The sequence below is a fragment of the Lampetra fluviatilis genome, chromosome 10, assembly GCF_964198595.1.
Source record: "Lampetra fluviatilis chromosome 10, kcLamFluv1.1, whole genome shotgun sequence".
Classification (NCBI taxonomy): domain Eukaryota; kingdom Metazoa; phylum Chordata; class Hyperoartia; order Petromyzontiformes; family Petromyzontidae; genus Lampetra; species Lampetra fluviatilis.
In genome coordinates this window covers 13,010,710-13,034,608 of record NC_136284.1, presented here as the reverse complement: position 1 = coordinate 13,034,608, position 23,899 = coordinate 13,010,710, and the positions used below count along the sequence as shown (strand labels likewise).

Genomic DNA, 23,899 nt, shown 5'->3' with positions numbered 1-23,899 from the left:
TCTTCACAGATCTCGGAAGCTAATCGAAGCTGAGCCTGGATAGTGCTTGGGCAGGTGGCCACCATGAAAAATAGGTTATCATAGAGCTGTGAAACTATGTAGTGGGCAATAGAGGGCAGTGCAGCAAAAGCAAATGTTGTACTCTACTTGTGATTCCACAAATATTCGTCCCACCTTCACCAACCCACACTGACCATAATGCTGTTTATGGTTAAATAACCTCAGTGACTTGCACAGGTGGAAAGGCCCTCATCCAGCATTGGAATGACAAAAGGATTGTATATGTGGACATACATACAAAATGTTCACGCATACGCGGATTATTCTTGAAAAACTCTGAAATGCCTAACGCTGCAAATGATTGGGGGCGATTTCTCAGATAGGAAGATAGCCGTTTTGTGTTTTTTTTATATTTAAGAGGTGAATCTAAAAGGTCCTCAATTGCACAAACTGCATTGTTATACAGTTTAAAATGTCTCGAGGTTTCATTTTCTGCACGATACACTATAATTATGTAATCCACTAGAGGGCATCAAGTGTATTATAATGGGTCACAAAGGAGCCGAAAAAAGGTGGCCCATGCAGAATCTGTCACTTTCAACAGCATACTTGACTGAGCAACCGTATTTCACAGGGTTACAGTCCTACTTTCCAGAAAGAGAAATTACTACCGTGCCTGAGAATTAGACAAGCACCATAGCATTATCAGCAGACATTATGAAAGTAACAATCCCACTAATTTAAGAGCCAGTGTTACCACTAATAATTTATTTTTGGGCTAGGTCATGTAACGATCTGACAAAATGTGCGTCGTTAAGATCCTCCACATTCTGACTTCCTAGAGTGTTATTCTGACTTTCTGGATCTTGTTCTGATGATGTTTCACTTAGTCTCAAATGAAACATTGTTTTATAATTACCAAATTTGGTTGTGAGCATTGCGTTTACCAGTGAGCTGAAACGATAAGAATTTGGAGCGTGAAATGCTTTTACACGTGACAATTTCATTTGATTGGCTGTGTATACATACATATGGTCAAATAATTACATTGCCTAACCCAAATATCAACCATGAACCATAACAAAGATGGTTATACCTCGTATTTTAATGCTTGTTTTACATTGTTAAGTTCAAATGTGGATGAATATAACTGTGATATGTTGGGATATGATTACATTGGTTCTGTTATTATTTGGTAACTTTTTTCCAAAATCTACTCTGTTGTTTGGGCATCTGAGATTCATAGAAATATAAACACATTAAGGCATGTAATTGATTATTATATACCCTTACACTCACAATACAAGCATCAATAATGCCTGAGAATCAATTATTTATTTATGAAAGTTCAAATTTTTCATTAAGGATAATAGAGACTAAAATATAAAAAAGAGAAACATAAAACAATACAAATGGGACAGTACAGAAGCCAAATATCCTTGAATGTTATCATGTCTCAAAAGTAACAATTCATCAAATCAATGGGATAATAATTATTACAAGCCTAATAAAAGTGCATCTCAAAGTGTGTCGCTGCTCAAATGACCAACGTAACGCATCTCTCGTCTCAGTTTGCTATCCACGAGCCGGTGGTGGAAACTTCCACAATTTCGTGGAAGAATGATTATTTTTAAATCCTTTATATTAAGTTCGCTTGCTTGCTTAGGACCGTGCAAATCTTTCGGTCGTTTTTTAAACCACTTCCCGTGATCCAATCGAGCTGACATTTTCCACACAGACTCGTTGTGCGTGACAATTAATGTTCGTGAAAAAAAATGTCCAAAATTTGACACTTTTTAGGACAAAAATATTATATTTAATTACCAATTGCTTAATGGTGCAATGCAATCATCTGACCCATAGGTGGCAGCCATCTCAAGCCAGAGGACGAGAGGACTCTAGCCGCCACGCATATAAAGGATTTATAGTGAAAAACTTTGTTTTTACGGGTTATACTTATTATTGAGTGATGATGAAGGACCGAGGGCTCAGTCAAACCCCGCATAGAACACACACCAGTGAAACCAACCGCTACGGTGCAGGCAGGAGAGTGGAGATGGACGTACCTCGGACGGTGCTTCCACGTGAGCGTACGGAGCCTTGCGCTGGTGGTACATCCACACGAGGAGAATGGCAGCGAGGCCCACAGCCAGCACGGGCACGAGCGAGTAGAGGGCCGTGTTCATTGTGCTCGACCGATTGTCGACCCACACGCGACCTGCTGCGGCACGTGCAGGTGCAGGGGGGGGTTAAAAGAGTACCGAGAAGAGCTCGAGCAATTGTGAATGACGGAAATGGAGAGCTCCTCCTTATTGTGGGCGTTTGGAATGTGTCCTGGCATGCTGCTCACCACAAGCGTTGGGCTTCTCTATGGTGGCTAAAAGAGATTTGATGCGAGAGTTAGTTGTGTGATTAGGGATGTGAAACCAGATGTTTGTGGATTGCAAATCCAGTGCTTCCTTTACCATCCCTAATGTCGCACATCATTGCGACATAAATAATGCAAAATGGCAGACAGCGAAGTTGATTTAAACATCATAAAATGCCATCTCACAATGAAAATATAGATTTTATAATTGATAAATGGCATAAGATACATTCAAAACCACACCACAACTGTATTTACTCTGTAGATTGTGCATTAAACCTCAAAATATACTGCATTATATAATAATGTGATCTTATTTTAAAGAAATGGGTTCGGTTTCAGTTAAAAGCTCGAATATTATGTATTATTAATCAGGAAAGTGTGTTTCTTATCAACTAACATTTTCCTCTGGCCCTTTTTCATTTTTCCAAGAATGCGGCTTCCTTTTTAATAAGATCAATTCCAAACACTCTTGAAATATTTCTTCGGAGTTACATACAAGAAGCAAACAGCACTGCCTTTCTGTGATGAAACTAGTCACAAAATATTTCATTAACTACAAAATGCTAGTTTTCTAGTGAAATTACAAGTCTATCCCTATGCAGCTGCTTCAGAGGTTTCCATCTGATGGACATATGTTATCAGAAGGTCTGTTATATATCCTGAGAAAACATCAGCTTAATATTCAAATTGCAGATTGTAATTTAATTAATAAGTAAAGATTTGCACAATTTAATCTTGAGACATTTTACTTGTGCATAGTAGAAAATAGTGTCAAGATCACTGCTACTGCCCCAATCCATTTCTTCATTGTGTGCTGACCGCAAGAGATGGAATAATGTACATTTTGGACCTATATGGATGGCAGGCTATGGTTTGCTTACCATTGTAAAATGCTATTATTAATGTGAAAACAACACATCCTCAGCTAAAGTGGTGGCTCGTCAACTGAAATGAAAGCGATGGACAAAAAAAATAAACACAATAGCAATAAATTATGTGTGCCAGTGTTTGCATTTGTTTGAATGTATACTCTATATTAAGAGGGCACATGTGTCTGCACTGAATTGTACACTATCCTCCCATTCCCATACAGCAAACACATAAGAGTTAACATCATAGGCAACATCAAATCTACACTGTAATACAGGCAATATTTCTTGAATAACATTTAATGCACAGCTTATAACACATGCATTATGCAATTGGCTTCTACAGCTATTTATTAAGCTGTTTATTAAGCTGCAGTTTGCAGGGTCACTTCCATAAAAATGTCTCGACTTTACTTTATTTCGCATTAAATTATCTTAATTTGGATCACCGTTATGGGTTTTGTAAAAGCTACGGCTGAGTTGTAAAGGCAAACAACAGCTATAAATAAGCGGGCACCTCTTTATAAGGAAGGCATTCCAAGGACCACGATGCACGGGATAAGTGAATTGGCCTCGTGCAAAACCACCATTCACCAATTGTGATTTGAAACTTTGGCGAAGAAAACAAACATTTACCTGTAACGCCTGCCAGATTTGCCAATTTTGCCCACAATGAATTTGAAACTCACGCAACTGAAAGAATTGTGATTTTCCATGGCTTTGCAAGTCACACAAAATCTGCAAAACAATTCTGCACGAACTTGATGACTGCAGTTATATAATTTAATTTCGTGATACTTTTTTCTACATCAGAGACAGTTATCACCGATTTACAACATAAATAATATTTGAAATCCACGATTTCAGGATATGACATCAAAGTCCAATTGTCAATTATTATATAAATAATAATGGAGCAGTACAGAGGGAAAATGCTTCGGCATTTTCTTTGAGCCACTGCTGCTGACTGGAAAACAAAGCACTGACTTTATAAGTGATTCCATAGCAGGGGTTCTGACCACCACCTGGCCACCTAATTCCACCCACACCTCTGCTATCTATATGCACCAAACAAACTCGTTAAATGGTTTATAAATAATGTATTACTATGCTTGTTTACCCATAAAAGCCTCACTGAATCTCAAAGACTACTTTTCAGGAGGGTCCTGCCAAGTTTTAGCAATCGGGCTCAATGCTGATGTGTAATTCCCATTGAGAAATTTGCAGATAAACTTCAACTTTGGATGTTTTTATATTCTTTGGGTCTTTCGGTAAAGTCACGTAGATAGAAATAAAAATATCACGCCGTTTCGATCGCAAAGCAAGCAATCGTCATCAGGCGGAAGAAAGAGGGAAGCTGCTGATGCCGGCTGCTTTTAAAGGTTAGAGATGGGCGTAGCCCCAGAGTCAGAAAAGAAGTAGGGGGGGGCTAGTGATATTGAAGTGAGAACTTTGCATGTAAATGTTCTGTGTAAATGTGATTAGCATGTTAATCAATGTAAGCTTGCAGCGAGCCGTCACATCGAGGACTGCATGTAAACGTAAGATCAGAGAAATTTGCATGTAAATAAACTGTGTAAATGTGATTAGCATATCAATCAATGTAAGCTCGCAGCGAGCCGTCACATTGAGGACTGCATGTAAATGTAAGATCGGATAAATGTGCATGTAAATGTACTGTGTAAATGTGCTTAGCATGTCAATGTCAGCTCACAACCCGCCGTCATATCGAGGACTGCATGTAAAATAGGAAAAAGCTCGGAAAGAACCACAGCCACATCGGAGCAAGCAAACGACGGCGGCTGTGTTAGTGAATTTAACTCAGAGTCGCAAATAACTGCTAACATAGGCAGGTAGGAAGGGAACATCACCACCAGTTATGACCTAAACTGGTTCATAATGTCCTTCCAATGATTGCTCAGTTTGTACCCATCTTCTCGGTTTAAATTGTGTCTGTGTTTATACATCTGGATGGCTTCATGAACGAATCTTTGCTGATAGCCAGTGGGTTTGCAGAGTGCCTTAGTCTTGGCAAAATCTATTTCGTGTGCCCACAGCGTTAAAATAATGATCAGCCACGGCTGAGGTATTGGTCCTACCGTGTTTCAGATCTGCCTTATGTTCACGGACCTGGTCCGAGACATGTCGTTTAGTTTTCCCCAATGTAACTGCTGCTGCAGACACAGCTTAGTTTGTAGACACCGGGGTATTGCATGTCGGGGATCGCATCCTTCACAGATGGGATAAAATCACGAATTATATGTACTGTGTTGAATCAGACCTGGATCTTGTGTTTGCTCACGATTTTGGAAATCTTTTTGGTGACCCCTGCTATGTATGGCAAGGTGATGGTTTTGATTGGGTCCTCAGATGGTTCTCCCCACAATTGGGTTGATAGCTTTACAGATTGTGTAGTCTGAATATCCATGCCTCTTGACAGCTTGGTGTACCGTGCTCCAGTTCACTGGCTAGGTGGTGATGGTCGGAAATACGAGTTCTATGGTATAAAGTTTACGTTTACATGCAGTCGTCGATGTGATGGCACGCTGCGAGCTTACATTGACATGCTAATCACATTTACACAGTAGATTTACATGCAAAAACCAGAAAACCCCTCCACCCAAAACAGGGGCAAAAAAAGTACAAACTACACACAGAAAGGCACCCGAGTTTTGAACCTAACGCAGGCCCTTCTTGCCGTGAGGTACAAATGTTGCTAACTGCAGCGCCTTGCCACACAAATTAATTTGGGTGAATAAAACCATTGTGAGATAAATGTGATGTCGTACCTTCTGCGTCCGGAGGTGCAACCGGAACATGATTCAACTTCTTGTTGCAGAAGTTGCCTTCACAGCAGCAGAAATAAACAGGGGGATTTTCCTTCGTCTCTATGCAATCCCCTCTGATGGGTGGGAGGGGGGGAAGAAACAACACTAAACGTCAACAAGATGCAACTGGCTGTAAAAATGATTTAATGACATTGTACTGTACAAGCGGAGGCATTTTATTAAATGTAAACCAAGTTCATTGTTACAGCACAGGTAATGCTTCTTATTTACTGATAAACATATGTTTTTTTAGCATTAAAGAAGATTAACTACGAGTTCAATATACAATCCACTTTATTGCACACACATGTTTATTATTAAATCTGTCTAGACAATGCAGACTCGTGTCGTGGCTTGAACGTGTCAACTGTGAATAAATCGCAGCTGGATAATTAGTTCTGACAGGAAAATGTGCATCTTGCGACAACAGAACATTTCACAGCTCTGCAAGTTCAGTGCAAGGGAACAAAAAGCGGTTTTGCGCCTCCTCCATTGAACGTGCAAGTGCACAATGGTGGGTGCCTAAACGTATGATTTAGCTGTCTAAGACTTTAAATAGTAGTGTTATCTAATTGTGTGTCGTCTAACCATAAACAACGACGTACAAAAACGTAAAGTATCTACGACGGCATGAATAACATTGTACTCGGCAAACAAAAGAAATCCCACCATATACATTTTTCATGGCAAAGGTTGAGGATGAGAGTTTGAGGATATGCCTATCAATTAACATTTGACTTCTAGGGTTTTTTCTTACTACAGAATAGCATTTGGGAACGTTGGCAAAAATAGTACATTGCCAGCAACATTCCTTACATGCCCTCAACAAATAGTGCATTGGCGTGTTCCTACAAAATATTCAAATATGTACAAGGTCTATAAAACGAATAAATCAAAATTTGTTGCTTTCAATCATAATAGGGGCTCTATTATAATTCAATGTTTTTATGAAATGGGCTGTGAAGAGGCCAAAAACAAATTATAACTCAGGAAATAATGTGCAATGCGAAGTTATGGATGAAATATATGCTATAAATGAATCACGGAAACAAACTTGTAATGATAAAATATTAATGCTCTGGAGGTATTTTATGTAAAAATTTACTCAGGTGAAAGTCAACATAACTTGTGCAGCGAGATAATGAGGCACAATGAACGTCTTTCCTCTCAAGGTACCATTACATGTTTTAGATCCACCATGAATATCCCTGCACTCCCCATGCACTGACCTTTGATCCCCAACACCACATGGGATTCAACCAACAAAACCAGACAAAGCAGATACAGAACGGGAACCCATGACAAGCTGGCTGGTGCAAGTAAGGCAAAGAGAGCGAGTATGAAACATGTAGGCGTGCATTGTAACAGCCACCATAGCTGCGCTGTTCTAAGCCAAATCCTACACCACCACTCATGTATCCCATTTAGTTATGGTGCGTGGTTAATGATAATTATTCGCTTACACAGCTTATTGTCGCCAATGGACTTTTGCAATGGTTTTCAGAAAACAGCCTGTACATGCACGAAGATTGCTCTGGCCATGTTTTGCCGCTACACGCAAGTATTTGTTAACCAGATTAATCAAGATACGAATGCAATTGTTCAAAATTAGCTAGGTAGTGCAGGATGTTTGGGTGGCAAATGGGATGAAACTAAAACATTCAAAGACCTCACGAGTCCACCCATGACATGGTGGAATGAACATTGCAAAATTTGATGCTTTTGTCATAACGTATGTTATATGCAGAGTTATGCAACGTTCTCAATTGTAATAATGAATGTGTGCTGTCAAATAATGTATGTGCGTGTATAAATGTAATGCTAATATTCAACACCATCGGTGTATAAAACAGTATGATGTTTCTCAATTGCTTTACTTAAACATGAAACCAAAGCGCACACCACCCAGGTCACAGAGAGTTGAAATGAAACAAGACATTTTGCTGCAATGACTGCCAGGAAATAATCTGGTTGTGTTAATAAAGCATAGCATTAAATATGTAAGAGGTAAAATGGTTTGTTGATGCAATCCCTGAAAGGCCAATGCACTATTGCTGTGATCTCCACCACAATTCAGCCCATGTGCTGGCTCAAGTTTTTTAAAATTCATATCACAACGAATACAAACGCTGAAGCAATGATAGTTTTGTATGCAACTCACATTAATAACGGAATGCGGCACGTGACAAAGACAACACAAATGATGAAAGTCACCCAATAAGAACATCTTGTATTTATTATAAAAATATATGAAAGCCCGAGACTAGTTTTATCGTGTACTACGTACAGTGAAGAGTACAACGACATAAGTTAGCTTTAGGGATATAAAAACACCTTGATTAATGTGAATTGTAAGCTTAACTGCCAAAATAGGTGGTGAAAGAAACATAGTGGAAATGTTGAGCACTCTGAACCAGTGTCATAACAAACTCTGATGAAATTTTTTTTGGCCATGTTGATTTTCATGTGACTTTCGTCATATGAACCCAGATTTGCCAGAACAGCTCAGAGCACTTCAGTTTGTACTGGGAATACCGTGTGCACCTTGGCTTTAATCGACTACACTTGCTAAACCAGAGTTAACACAGGTCACTAATGAAGATGGTTTTCAATTTCCAAATACATCGAGGAAATCGATTAAATGGTCAATAGACTGCAGACTCCATTTGTTTTTATTCATGCGAACTGTGTATAATGGGCATTGGGTGATCAACACGTGCAAGGCTGTGACTAACAACAAGTGTAATTTAAACACACCCACATGTTTGCAAAATACTAAAAGACCGATTATAGTGATCAATTCTAACAAAATACATAATTGGGCTCAAAGATCAATAAAACTGATGGTTCCTGATTGGTTACCTTTAATTTAACTTACTTCACACAGTAAAAAACAAATTTCTTCTAAGGATAAACAGCATTATTTGGAGTGTTTAACCAACTAACGTAATCGAGCACCGATTTGTTATTAAATAGTAATCAGTCTGCTGAAAGCAGTGACCTACTCCTCCAAGGCACGCGTCACTTGTGTGTAACACCACACAACCAGGCTTCTCGCACGTGCACACAATGCACAGTACAACTATCCAGTTCAGTAATTGGACTCTTATTAATATTTCAACTGCCTACATTATTGTTTATTATTACCACCTGCTTACCCAGGAGAGCCTCACTGAATCTGCTAAGATAGCGCAGTAGGGGGGACGACGTCTGCTTTCAGTTTCCCAATTAAGCAATTTGCTAGTCATTTTTAAAACTTAACAAATATGGAGCATGACACCGGCAAACAATAACATATTCCTCTTTGGTCAATGTCACAGGATCGTTAACGTCCAAAGCGAAGTAGACAGTGTATATTTTATGATTAATATACTCGCAGTATTAACCAGGGTGGCTTTACCGATTAAAAACCCAGAACTTGTAGCAAACTGCGGCAAGATGTTAACTACCTCGCCTGGTATAGAAGTCGTGAGTTCGATCCCGACCCTTGACGGCTGTATATTTTGGAGCTTGGAATATTTTCCAGGTCCTCCGGGGTTTCCCTCCCCATTTAGAAAGACGCGTTTAAGACTATTTGGCTGCTATACATTTCCACACAAGCCACTTCGTTGAGCTATCGTTTTTGTGACCAGGTCGCTTCTGAAAAAGAGCTATACATCTGTGGGCCATACCTGGTAAAATACAAAAATTGTTTAGTCGAGCTGAAAACACACTCGCGCTGATCCGTATCACACCACATTGATCCATGCTTGCACCACACTGAGCACACACCTGTCGTAGCAGTTGAAGTCGTCGAGCCAGCAGCCCTTGCGTACCAGCTCCACACTGCCCGAGGAGCTGTTGATCCATGACGCAAAGCAATGCTGCCTCTTGTCACCCTCGCAGCGCTCGATGCCGGAGCGACTCGTGTTGTCCTTCTTCCAGTTCACGTTGTAGTACTCGCACTCGGTAGTACGAGTCTCGGCAAGGCTGGCACCTGTGGTGGTACAGGTTTTACACAACAAAACATTACAGCAATTTTGCCATGATCAGTGCCGCGGAAACACAAATCGGTGATTACCTACCAGTAACGTTTTACCACTGAAACAGGTAACTAAAATTACGATTAATGCAATTTGAATGAATTAACTCATTACAGCTATCAGCAAAGAGGTGACAACTTTTTCACAAACATATAAACTATTCTTGTATTTTAATTTTAACGTTGCTATCCATAAAAATATATGAGCAGCATATAAGAGATGGCCAACAGGTTTTAGAAGTGAAAAACTAGAATCGTAAAAATGCATTTAATAAGTCTGCCTCAGCAGCAGACCATGCTTTCCCACCTGATGATGGATGCTTGTGTTGCGCCCGAAACGTCGTGATTTATTTTATTTTCTACCTACGTGACTTTACCGAAAGAACCAAAGAGTATGGATTCCTGCAGTCACGAAAGCTTCAAATCAAGAATGCATTTAATAAGTCTTATTTTGAGGCCTGAACTTATATATATTGAGTATCAATAGTGGTGGCTGCATTGAAAAATAAGGCACCAAGTTTGAAACTGTATGCTTTTAACGAGCTATTCTCCACACTTAAATTGCCGCTCGTAGGGCTAATTCTGGCTGAAAATATACTTTACTTAACATGTTGTACACAGTGCCCAGCAACGCTGACCTTTTCTGAAAGAGCTCATTTAAAATGTGTTTTTTGGAATAAAATGTTCCAAATGGAACGTGTTCAAATCACAGAAACATACACAGCACAAAACTTTACTCTGGGTTGACAAATAGCTCTTCAAATGAAAAATGTAGCAAACATTTCCATTCCATCTACTGGCAGAGTTAAGCATTTGAAATAAACTAAATTTAATTTAATTTTAAAAATCCTCTACCACCATAGGCAAGTGACACTGATGCCAACATATTTGCTGGTTTTGTTAATCTGTCAACCAATCACTGCGTTACTTCAATCACAGTGAATAAGAAACTGTCAAATCGCTTTTAAAAAAGCACTCCAGCTAGTGACCACACTAAAAAAAACGTGGCAGAGAAGGCCCTACCCACACCGACAATACAGTAGTTAAATACCAACGAGACACACCAACAGACAAGATAAAGTTTCTGCTCAACAGGTTCCATAAAAAAAACATAATTTCGGCACAAACTGGTTGACTAGGACTTATTCTGAGAAAACTAAGGTAGACTTAGTTATGTACACTGAAAAAAGCTCGCAAGCTGTATGTGACACTTTACTTGGTTTAGTACAAAGTTACTTTAAAAGCGTGGGCAAAGAGAGCCTCGTGCTCACACTGCTAGGGTGGGACAATACATAACCAATTGCAAGCTCATACGCAAGCTTTAAGCTCTGCAAGGGTCACATTCTTTAAGCACCCACATTACAAACGTTCCTCCCAAGTTTGTTTTCAATGTGCCTCCTGGAAAGAGATTGTTGCAATGACACCACATGCATGTCTGTTATTTTATGATTTTATTTTTATATTAAATAAAGCCTCATGCCTCTTTTCACGAGAGTCCTGCTATTTATATTCAAATTGAGTAATTTAGGGGTAATTTTTTATTTAGACATTTTAGACGACGATGCTGGCACACAATGTCATCATCTTGCAAATAACGTCACGAGATCTTGAACGCCTACAGACGGCACGTACTTTCACAGATAATACACCCGCCCACAGTATTAATCAGGGTCGTCGCTCAATTCGACCCATACACCCATGCAAGAAAAGATGGACGCGAGGCAATGTCACCACTTGCGAGCAGTGCGTTGCATGTAGAACGCTACGCTGTGAACACTGTGACCTGGGTTCAAACAACTGGCCCTTGTATCTGGTGTATATCCTCCCCTTGGTCAACACCGCCTCGGTAAAAAACACAAGTGCCTCGCAGGGGGTGTAAACACCGATGTCGCGAGGGTAACAGTGGTCGGTGGGGTGTCGCCCCACCACGCGTCGTGTTATTTGCTGGCCTTAACACAGAACCGCTGAAAAAGGATACTGATCCATGTATTTGACAGTACTTATAGGATTATATCGGAAATCTCGATCCTCGTATCTACACAATATGTATCGTCTAAAGTTATGCACAACAGTTAAACCAATCTCTCAAAAGAAATATACAATAGCTCCTGAAGATGTGACAACATCGACTATAATCTGAATAACATGATGTATTTTTTGATAAAACTGTGTGTGTGAAAATGAGACTACCTGCCTGTACCTGCACACCAACATGACAGTAACAGAGATTGAAAAAGGCTGCTTTCATGGACTGAATTGCCCAGCTATTTAAAGTAGCATGTCAGTAAAAATGTAGATAATCACGAGCAATGGTTGGGTCCAAAGGGTTATCTGCATCACGATAACATTAAGTTATTAATGGTGTTAAATTATGAAAAGTTAAAACTGTCTGTCTTGATGTTCTCCATAATTGCATATGTTTATTATGCATTCACCACAGGCCAAACCTGACTGATGTTTAACCATTACATCCTGCATTATATGTATTATTAATTTGCTGTCTAAAAATACAACTAAATGAGATGGTAATGCCAGCCGTTTCTAGGAGTAAACACTTGGGTTATTATTACTGCATTTATTTTCCCCAACAGCTTCTCCAATCCAAAAATGCCAAAGTTTCTTATTTCAAAAGAAAACCAACACCACACACACATACCTCACCAAACATTAGCTACAGAGTCACTGAGAGCCTTTCAAAGGTCAGCAAAAAATGCATTTGGTAGTTCTGCACAATGCTTGAACTGAAGCACTATAAAGAGAGGTCCAAAAGAGGGCTTCAATTTCCTGCACGACAAAAAGGTAGTGAGTTGCGACAAGGCTTTACTTTGCTGCCAACATTACTGCACCTGTTCAATGCCTGGGTTAAGCCAACTTGTCCACACTGCTTTAGGTCAGATGTGTGTTGATCCCGAGTTATAAAACATTAAGAATGCAGTGTTTACGCCATAACGCCAGTATCTATATTTTATGCACACGAATGTTGTGCTAATTTAATGATGCACAATGGAGTGTCATCCACGTGTATCGTTGCAGTCGCATTTTATGACGAGATAAAAATGGTCATTGTATCCATGGGGAGTGCTGACGCTGTGGTTAGTACACAACACTATGAACCCAGCGACCCGAGTTTTATTTTTGGCCATGGCAAGCATCAGTGGAGAGTGAAATCTGATGCGATTCACTGACCAGCATGGTGAAACATGGTCAAACGACCACCCCCCACCATGACCAACATGGCATGGGGAAGCCTTCATCCAGCAGTGGACTGATGAAAGGTTGTACATTTGTGATACTTACTACCGTATTGTTATTGTTGAAATGCACATGGGTTTGCTCCAAAAACATGTCACAATATTGGCTGCGAAAAACATGTGTTAAACTTATTCCTGATTGACACAAATTCAAGTAAGCAATGCACACTGCACACGTACATTTACATCCCGTTTGCCAACCCACTGCTGGATGAGAGCCTGTCCATGCCATGAAGGTCGTGAGGAATAATTTAGGATACTGAACTTGACGATACCGATCAGTGCGGGTTGGCGTCGATGACGAGCATAGACATGGGAGCCTAGATGTACAGCACAACAGATTTTACTGCATTGCCCTGTGCAACACAAAATACAGCCCCGCACCCACCTAGAACAACCCAGGATACATGGTGATCACCCATCCACGGGATATCTAAGCTCATCCCTGCTTCGTTTTCAAGGTTTTCATAGGTGTACAAGAAACAACATTAACATATTCAAATTACTGACTTACAGTGTTTGATCTTGATTTGAGTGTTTGGGTAAAGATAATTCCAGTCAAAATTAGCAGCGCAGAGAAAGGCATACACGCAGTGGCATTTTCATGTTGCTGTCTTTTGTACCGTCACCTACTGCAATCATTTGATGCCACACCTTTTGAATGACAGGAAAAGTGAACGGATGGGGAAAGAAATGTAGAAACCTTACTCCAAGGGAGATGCACGAGTGATCACGTTTCCATTGTGCAATCAAAATGCGCTGCATGGGTGTCGTACAGACTGCCAATGGACACAGCGGCATCCATCATGATTTCAATACGTACTTTTCTTGCCTCTATGTATTTATCGTATATCCAGAGATCTATATAAAAAATGTTAACACTTTGAATCATTGCATGCATTTACGAATATTTCTGTCAATTTCACTGCGAGATAAAAGCATCCCAGCACCTTTTGGTCATTGGGTTTGTTTGACCGTACCTTACAAAACTGGTCAGCACTGGTTGGAAAAATGAGGGAGCCCTGGACTCGTTAAAATATCATTCGCCACTGGTATTAGCCATGGGTAAGATCGTTGAGTTTATAGTGCAGAGATCATTAATCCTTTTGTTGCAGGCTGTCTCAATATTAAGACCATATGAAACCCATATTACACTATTTTAAAATAGATGTTGCCAAAAAGTAATATATACTTTATTTTGGTTTCATAGAATCGTATGAAACCAAACAGTTTAGTTTAGTTTAGATAGCCTGTGACCCAATAACTCTAGATGTGTCTCATAAGCGAAAAATGATGAAGCCTGGTTAATGCTTGGATGGGTGACCACCAGCATTTGCCAAGTGTTATAGGCATGGGGCTATGATGTGGTCACGAGATGAAAAGCTTCCATGTTATTTCTCAAAAATCTGGGTTTTTTATCGTTCTGGCCAAAATCCCAAAGCAGCATCCCTCTTAAAAAGTATTCAGACTCACGGATGCATTTCTGGATAGGTAAATGGTATTATTATAATTTTAGATTACTGCCCATTGCTGTATTGGCATTCAATTTTTTTTTTTACAAAAAAAAACACCAGGGATAAGTCAATTCCAATACATAGTAAGGTGCCAATGGCTTGTTATACAAATAGTTAACACAATAATCAAGCATAATTGTTTTCTTGGGATCACATATATGCCCCTTGCATAACTGTATTTACAGTTGCCAGATAGTGATAATGCTTAAAAGACTAATTTCCAGGTGCAAACATTAAAGCTCTATCAAATTCAGTAATACAGTGGCCACTATTCCAATGTCCAGATTAAAACTTGACACCACAATCTGCAGCTAAATCAGCCTTTCCTAGCTGCAGCCTGGAGGCAGATTGCCCTCATCAGATGTGTCTGGCACAACAGTCAACTGAATCATAGATATCCATACAATTTACATTCACGTGTATTAACGGAACATCCCATAAAAGCACCTTGGCACAAACACACCAGGCAGTGTTTTTTGATCCACATTTTCAAAGTTGTAAAGGCACTCTTCTGACATGGTCAATAATGATCTGATATACAACTGTACGTTAATGAGAAAATATCAGTTTGGCCACACCAATATAAATACAATACTCAAGAGCCCTTGTGTTACCACGTCTGACTCCACTTGCATTGTGAGTTAATTAAGGAAAAGACAAAAACTCCACAGCACATTGTCTTTTGGGTAATAAGGTGAAAAGGTGAATTAGAAACACTGCAAGTGAAAAAGCTCTGGGAGTTCTAAACACATCCAGATTCCTTTTTCATATCTTTCCTGTGGGGTACATTTTTCATTGCTTTTCCCTACAAATTCATGCTCACTTGCTATTCTTAGACGATTACTTTACAATGTGAATTATTTTTGCAGTGTCAACATACACCAGTTATATATGGGTGCGATAATAAGAAATGAAATGCCCTGATAGTAGTAGAGCATACTGCAAAGGAGTAACAGCCGTTTTGCATCGCTATCACACGTGCACATACCACACACACGCGTTGCGCGCACGTACGCACACGTACGAAAACAGTCACAAAGCGACAATAAAACACACTGTCTATGCAGTTCAAAGTCCTCTTAGGCTCTGCAGTTCTTTCCTCACTATGGCCTTGCAGCCCAGGGTTTAAATAAAGTTCACGTATTTTGATGTATATTATTGCCCACAAACAATTGGGGAGTCCATTTGAGATTTGACCCAAAGCTATCCAGTTCCTCAATGCCTAGCATCTTCAGAGAAGGCAAAACAAAGGGGCTACGACGTGTTATTTGCATTAATCATAAGGACCTTGTTGCCATCCATTCCTCCATGTTTGTACAAAAATGTTGGGATCTGCTTCGACATGACAACATGGAGCCAAATTGTCCAGGCTGATGTTTGGATTGCTGATGGCTTTTCCATCCTTTGTGACAATCTCACCTGTCCTCTATATTTGAAGTGGTTTACGCATCTCACTTTCATTGTCTGAGCTTGGATGCTGTAATATGGAAATACTCATGCCATGAAATGATGTGGGTGCTGTTGTTGCAGTGGGATTATGATCAATATTGTTCATAGCAGATGCTGTAAATAACAATTTTCTCAATGGCACCGTACCTCACTTGCCACATATATTGTGGCGACTGCAGCTATCTTCAAATTATGCAGAAATTTCAAGCACTCTGTCGTAGGAAATGCTGATTCCATTGTCATGCAGCATTTCTACAAGCTGCCTTCTCCTTTGCTATGCAAATACAGGCATGCCTATGTAAACAAAGAACAGAACCTCACGATGTTTGGAGTGTATGTGTTTCTACTCCTTCTTTGTACCCTGCATAACAGTTGTCATGAAGAAGTTGTACGATAAATATTTCTGTTTTAGATGCACAAAATTGAAGTGTTATGGGATGGCTTCTTTAACATTTTTCTGTGGAAAGTTCCATCCAATTTAGACTTGTTATCAAGAATGTGTCTTTGCATTATTTTAGTAGCTTTTGCAATGATAGCTTCACTGTACTCAGAATCTTGAGAGAACCAAACCAACATAATTCTTGAAAGGAAGGAATAAATCGCTTTCTTTCTCTGGCATATGCGAGAATAACTGATATTTTAACCTTGGTTGAGTTCACATCTGGTAACGACCCCCAGTTGTCAAAGTCGCTGCTTTATCGTTTGGCTAAATCTGCAAGTCTGAATATGGTGGGAGTGGTACCTTCACTGCAAGATGTAAGCTGTTATATAGTATGTATGTTGAATTCATTTCGCACCATATGTAGCCAACCGTGCTAATCGGAGTTGCGGATGTGTGTGACGAGTTCAGAAAATGCCAGTGGAAGTTTATCCACTAGCATACTCGACCACTCCTCTCGTTTTTACTTAAAGCTCAAAATCAAGTTTTCACTCTTCTCGTGGTTAAGGCATGCTCCATCTCCATTCTTTGGGTCTTTCGGTAAAGTCACGTAGATAGGTTCAAAGAAAATAACAAAAAAACTACGACGTTTCCATCGCAACACAAGCCGTCGTCATCAGGATCACTTGTGTTGAATATGAATTCCTGCAGTCACAAAAGCTTTAAGTAAAGATTTAGGCTCTATCTCTTTTATACAATACTGCCAAGCAAACAGAATGGTACTTCAGCTCCTGTGCCACAACATCTCCGCCACTGAGTTTTGCCAAGGGCCTTTCATTGCTAAGAGTCCTTGAACATTAATGTAGCCTCCCCATTGAGTGTCATCGTCATTGCTCGTCTCGATACAGATTCTGAAGCCTCTTTCTCAGACAAAAAAGCTTGTGCACAATTGAGAAATACTAGTTCTCGATATTTTGCTGTGGCTAGCAGCTGTGTCTCTATCAACAGTATATGCTCTTTTGTGAGCCCGTTATAAACTTGGTATTGTTGAACATTAGTCCAAAGGTTTTATGCTATTTTGCTTTATTCCTTATCAACATGCCTTCTATACCACCACCTTTATCTAATATGGCTGGATCCAGGATTTAAAGCAGAGCATTGATATCATGAAATAGAGGAAAAGTTGTTGCAATGTTTCTCTATCCATTTTTTCTGCACCGTAGAAACTTAGCGATTATTTTAGCTCTTCTTGTTTGTCCTGTTGACAAAGGCAACACTTTCTCTGGTCGGTCTTCCATATACATTGAAAGTTAGCAGGAATTACCATTTTAAGAGGCTGAGTTTAATAGTTCAAGGCCAATGGTTTATCCTTTTAATAGCTTTCACCCAAGCACTTTAATGTATGGAATACAGCTAGGTTCATGCTTTTGCCCTACACCTAACCCGATCATTCATCCAGTGCCATTTAAGTCCCGTGAGATCTGTACACCATGGGGATAACTGAAGCCCCATTATCCTTGACTTGGCTTTCCCGCGTTGTCACATCGTGTCGATTCAGCTGTGGCTACCTATTGTGGGGCTTATTCGGTAGAATTTAAGGCCACTAAATTATAACTGCATGATATAACTGACACTGAAACTGTATGGCCACATAGTGCAATAACATTCACCATTTCCACCTATTCTCATCACATTGTCCTGATGTGATGCAAACAATCTGAGAAGTTGTACAATTGTAAGAAAAAAAACAGTTACTGCACGCTCATCTATGTAGAAATTGACACTTAAATGAACCCTCATGGACAACTCGGTAATTTAATTTAGCCAAAATAGAATTGGTAGCCTTTGTGAAAAATGGCTGCAAAACGTGAATTTTCAAATGGCTCACGTTTTTTTTCACTTTTGTGACAATATGAACGATTCCTGTGAGAGAGAAAAAATGCCTTCTCGTGAGAACGAGTGACCGGAAAAGCAATCAGTGCTACTGGTGCTGCCAGTTATGCCAACACCAAACTGCTGGCGTCGAGAAAGTGTACAAGCAGGGTTTTACTAACATTATATAATTCAATAAAAGAACGAGGGTGTGGGGAGAGGGGGTGCAAGAGAGATTCAATGCTAATTAAATAACACGCGGTTTGACTATAACAATTAAATTACTCGCTAACAGCGCGCGAGTGAATACAAGTAATTTAACATTTGTTTTAATTTGCAGTGGCAGACCAGGAATGGAACCCATCAGAGGGGATGTCCTCCAAGGAGATTAAGCAAAGAAATCGGCTGGTGTGCAGGTGCGAGAGGCTAGGTGGGTTACTACATGACAAGATTGAGTTTAACACGGAGGCTTTCGCAAACAATATCATCCATAATACTCATTGAAAATGTTCTGGATTCCCTCTCCAACACACCGGTGTGCTGTACTAGTAACGATTTGGCATGTTCTGTTTACGTGACAAATCTTACTAATTAGCTGTGTCGGGTGGTGGCGGGGTTAAAGACATTTATATTTACGCAAACTAACCCAAAAAAACCTGTATTATGTATCAAGATCATGAGTTGGCAATTACTTCGGGAGAACTTCATCCAGCCGTGGACTGATCATTTCTAATTATGATGATCCCACAACATCGAATGCAATTACATCGCATCACATTGCATAATATTACAGCACAGGCAACCCGGACAAAGCTACCAGTCTCAACTGCAATCACTTCAACCCATGCAATTATGTATAATTACAAAACATTACTGTATATATTAACATCACAAATTTAAATAGAGAGCATCGAGTTACTTTTGTAAAAAAAATCTGCATGAAAAAAATCGTTATTCACCTTCATTTGCAATTGCAGGGCAAATAATAGGTACAGTGTGTTCAAACCACAACACGTGTGGCAGGCTAAAGGCTAAGGTGCGGCCCGAAACACAGCCACACCTGACGTGTGATGTGTGTACAGACACACTCTAGCAGTGGAGAACACACTTGGTGTGGTGTGTAAAGACACTCTAACAGTGGAGAACACACTTGGTGTGTGGTGTGTGTACAGACTCTAGCAGTGGAGAACACACTTGGTGAGGTGTGTAAAGACTCTAGCAGTGGAGAACACCTGGCATGTGGTGTGGTGTGTGTAAAGACACTAGCAGTGGAGAATACACTTGGTGTGTGTGTGTAAAGACTCTAGCAGTGGAGAACACACCTGGCGTGTATTACCACGAGGTAATATACGAGGGGACTCATACGAATGAACTTGCTTGGGGTAACGTCTCCCGGGGTCAAACACCAAGCGATGCGACTCTAAACCCAGGGAACGGGAAACGCGACTTTTTTTCAGCGGCAGAGCTTACGATTATTATTTTTTGTTGTTATTTAGCCTAGCAGAACACGTTCAGAGGAGAGTGGGGGTGTTAAATAAAAGCATTCCCTTACATCTCAAATTATTTGGTGATGCTGCGTCGGTAAGTGGTGCACAAGTAACTACAACCTCAACACATTCGTTAATCGCATCGTGACCCTCAACGGGCAAAAATTATCGGTGGCCGTTTCGGGCAATGACCCTTCTTCAGGGCACATGATCAAGCGAGACCACGTGGGTCTGACTAAATTTATCGTATTTTTTGTATGATTCCTGATTAAGTTTATTTAAACAGCATATGAATAACCCCAGTAGTTCCTTGATAAGACAATCCCTTCAATATAAAATTTGTATTTTATTCTTAGACGCAGGCAACATTCTCTTTGTCATATGAAAAAGGTCTATTACCCAAAACGTCGCATTATTATATATTTGTTTTCCTTTTAATGCAGTGTTATTGGCGAATGTTTTAATATTTTGTTAGGAGCTCCGTGTCTGTAGTTCACATCCCCAGTGAAACTGGGCCTCAGAGTGCCTCTAGATCACAATCCCCATTCTATCTCGTGTCTCTGTACATGACAATCATATCGTCTCTACATATCCATGACTCTTTAGTTCACAATCCCATTCTATCTCGTGTCTCTGTACATCACAATCATATCGTCTCTACATATCCATGGCTCTTTAGTTCACAATCCCATTCGATCTCGTGCCTCTGTACACCACATTCCCATAAACTCTCCAGTTCACAATCAGTATATCTCGTGTCTCTGTACATCACATTCCCAGTCCATATCGTGTTTCTGTACACCACATTCCCATAAACTCTACATCCTTGTGTCTCTGTACATCACATTCCATAAACTCTACATCTGTTTCTCTGTTGATCTCTATCCCATTCTATCTCGTGTCTCTGTACACAACATTCCCATAAACTCTACATCTGTTTCTTTGTATATCACATTCCCAATTTATCTTGTGTCTCTGTACATCACATTCCATAAACTCTACATCCTTGTGTCTCTGTATATCACATTTCCAATTTATCTCGTGTCTCTGTACACCACATTCCCATAGTCCCTACATCTCCGTGTCTCTGTAGATCTCTATCCATTCTATCTCGTGTTTCTGTACACATTCCCATAAACTCTACATTTCTGTATCACATTCCCAGTCTACCTCGTGTCTCTGTACACCACATTCCCATAGTCCCTACAGTTCACAATCAGTCTATCTCGTGTCTCTGTGTACACAACATTCGCATTTTATCTCTCAGCGTCTCTGTAGTTCAACATCACCACAGTCTCAAACATCTCTTGCTAGAGAATTCGTTCTCTCTACCACCCAAGTCCCGCACGCCACAGGCCGCATCCCACACCAGGCCTGTCTCTCTCTCTCTCCTCCTCACCCGTGACGATGGGGATGAGATGCAGGGCGAGCGCGAACCACGGCTTCGACAACGAAGACGACCGCGACCACGAGGACGACGACGAGGAGGAGGCCATCGCGCCGGGCCGCGCTATTGTTACTCCTCGACTGCTTCTTCTTCTACAGAGTCTCGTGCTGCTGCTGCTGCCGCTACAGCCGCTGTGAATGGGGCTGAGTAGCTGCACAGCCTTGGGTTGTTCTCTGTTGTTGTTGTTGTTGTTCCCCGTCCATGCTTCGGCATTCGAGACCCGTCCGTCCACTGCTGGTGATGTTACAATGTTAAGACCTTAACTACTACGACTACCATCACCGCCCCCCCCTACCCCACTCCGCTAACAACAGTAGCAACAATACTATTTATTGTTCATAAATATTTACCGTACAGTGTACGCGTGGTGTTGTTGTCGCGGGCAAGTGGGCCGTCGGCGTGAAATGAGGAAATAAAACTCAAGTGAATCTTGTTTCTATGTTTTCGCCGTCACGGGGGGGGGTGTTGTTGGCGCGGTTTATTTCGGGGGTCTGGACGCGGCTTGGCGCGCGAGAGGCGCCTCGTCTGTTTTGTTCACGCGATCTGGCGCCCACCGGGCCACGCCCACATTGCCCGTTAAGCCACGCCCACACCACGGGGTCACGCCCACACAACCGAGCCACGCCCACATTGCCCGTTAAGCCACGCCCATACCACTGGGCACGCCCACACAACCAAGCCACGCCCAGATTGCCCACGGAGCCACGCCCACATTTCCCGTTAAGACACGCCCACACCGGCCACTGAGACACGCCCACACCACTGGGCCACGCCCACACCGCCCATTAAGCCACGCCCACACCACTGAGCCACGCCCACATTGCCCACCGGGCCACGCCCACCCCACTGATCCACGCCCACATTGTCCACTGGGCCACGCCCACACCACTGGGCCACGCCCCTCAATACAAGCAACGCCCCCTCCCCACTGCCTAAACCCCGCCCCTCATCCGGATCGCTTTCTCACTCTCTACCCCCCCTAAAATCACAATGACCCGCCCACACTAACGTCACCTGTCCAAACTCTGCCAAACCAGAGACCTGTTTTATATAAACCCCTAAACTCCGGCCTTAATTCCACTAAACCACGCAAAGTAACTCATTAACCCCCTCGGACTCACTTAAACCCGCATCGCATAGAACTAAACAAGTTCAAGTTAATTTATTAGGTATAGCCCTGTGAGCCATTCGACTCTTGAATCGGGTGCAACCGCAACAAACAAAAAAAGAACAAAAAACGTCTTAAAGTGAATATGTGACTAAGTGCAAACAGAAAATCCAAGAAAAGACAGCAAAATATTACAGAATAAACACCGTACACGGGACGCTGTGTGCAAAAATCCCAGTGGGATGCAAGTCAAACAACAACAACAACCACAAGACAACTTAGATTAAGGCCATCAGTCTAACTCTGTACTACAACAAACAAACATGGCTAAACCAATACACTTTTCGAAATCACCAAAATAAAGCCATGAAAGCAATGAAAAAGCAATCGTACCTGAATAAACCCCGCCCATACGTGATAAACCCCGCCCACAAGTGACGAAACCCGCCGCTGTTGAAAGCTTCACAAACCCCACCCCTCGCTAACCACTCCCCCCCTCGCATTCAAACCACGCCCACATCACCTCTGTGACCCCACCCCACCCTCTCGCGTGGTGGGGGGTGGAGCGCCTCCGCTCCAAGATGGATTCCCCCACAAGGGCAGAGCGCGTGTTTACGTGACGTCACGGGGCACCCGGATGTACGCGTGGCGCCCACGTGCGTTTACCGCGCGCACGTGTTATACGGGAACGGTGCCATGCTGCGAGCGAGTCCGTGATTCAGTCTCATGGGCGACGATGAACAGATGACGAGGCCCCCAGTCATGACTGTATTAGCTCGCTGTGGTAACGCCATAGTCCGCGCTGCTCAGACTGTGTAGGGTTTTATGGTCCGCACGCTGCACGGTTTCACGACTGCAACGCCCATGCAGTTCATGCAGCCGTAGTCATTTGCTTAAAATTGGTAACATCCCATTAACACGAGGCTCGAATTGCAGTTCATTCCAAGTTGGGGTTAATGAGTTGCGCCATCCCTTTGTGGTTGATGTTGACTGCCACGTCGCCTTACCTTATCTTAATATTAACTGCAATTTTTTCTCTCGCTGCTCTTCTGAAATCTCTCCCCTCCCCCGGTCTCTTTCCTCAAATACGAATAAAGCTTACCAAATTCAAGATTCCAAGAACACAGGATGAGACACGTATTAACTCGTATCTATCACAGCTTTAGTCTTTGCTGTTTATTGCTGACTGCTTACCTGCCACCCAACTGCTCCGGCAGATAAGGGTGGCAGGTAATAGGGCAATTGATGAGAGGAGTTCAAATTCTGATATTCTCATTTTGGAATCTAACCTACCATGTGATTG

General features: G+C 41.4%; 1 protein-coding gene across 2 annotated transcripts in view; it reads right to left on the bottom strand.

Moving 5' to 3' along the window:
- LOC144934591 (activin receptor type-2B-like) overlaps positions 1 to 21,961 on the bottom strand; it is a 44,913-nt gene extending 22,952 nt beyond the window's left edge. Inside the window, exons 1-4 of one of the 2 annotated variants that reach the window (XM_078860563.1) lie at positions 21,441 to 21,961; positions 9,840 to 10,044; positions 6,030 to 6,142; positions 2,067 to 2,221 (exon numbers count right to left, since the gene is read on the bottom strand). In XM_078860563.1, coding sequence (XP_078716689.1) covers positions 2,067 to 2,221; positions 6,030 to 6,142; positions 9,840 to 10,044; positions 21,441 to 21,537 — 570 coding nt within the window. In that variant the 5' untranslated portion in view covers positions 21,538 to 21,961. The remainder of the gene's footprint in view (positions 1 to 2,066; positions 2,222 to 6,029; positions 6,143 to 9,839; positions 10,045 to 21,440) is intronic. The other variant, XM_078860564.1, reaches the window with a different exon arrangement.
- Positions 21,962 to 23,899: the final 1,938 nt, after the last annotated feature.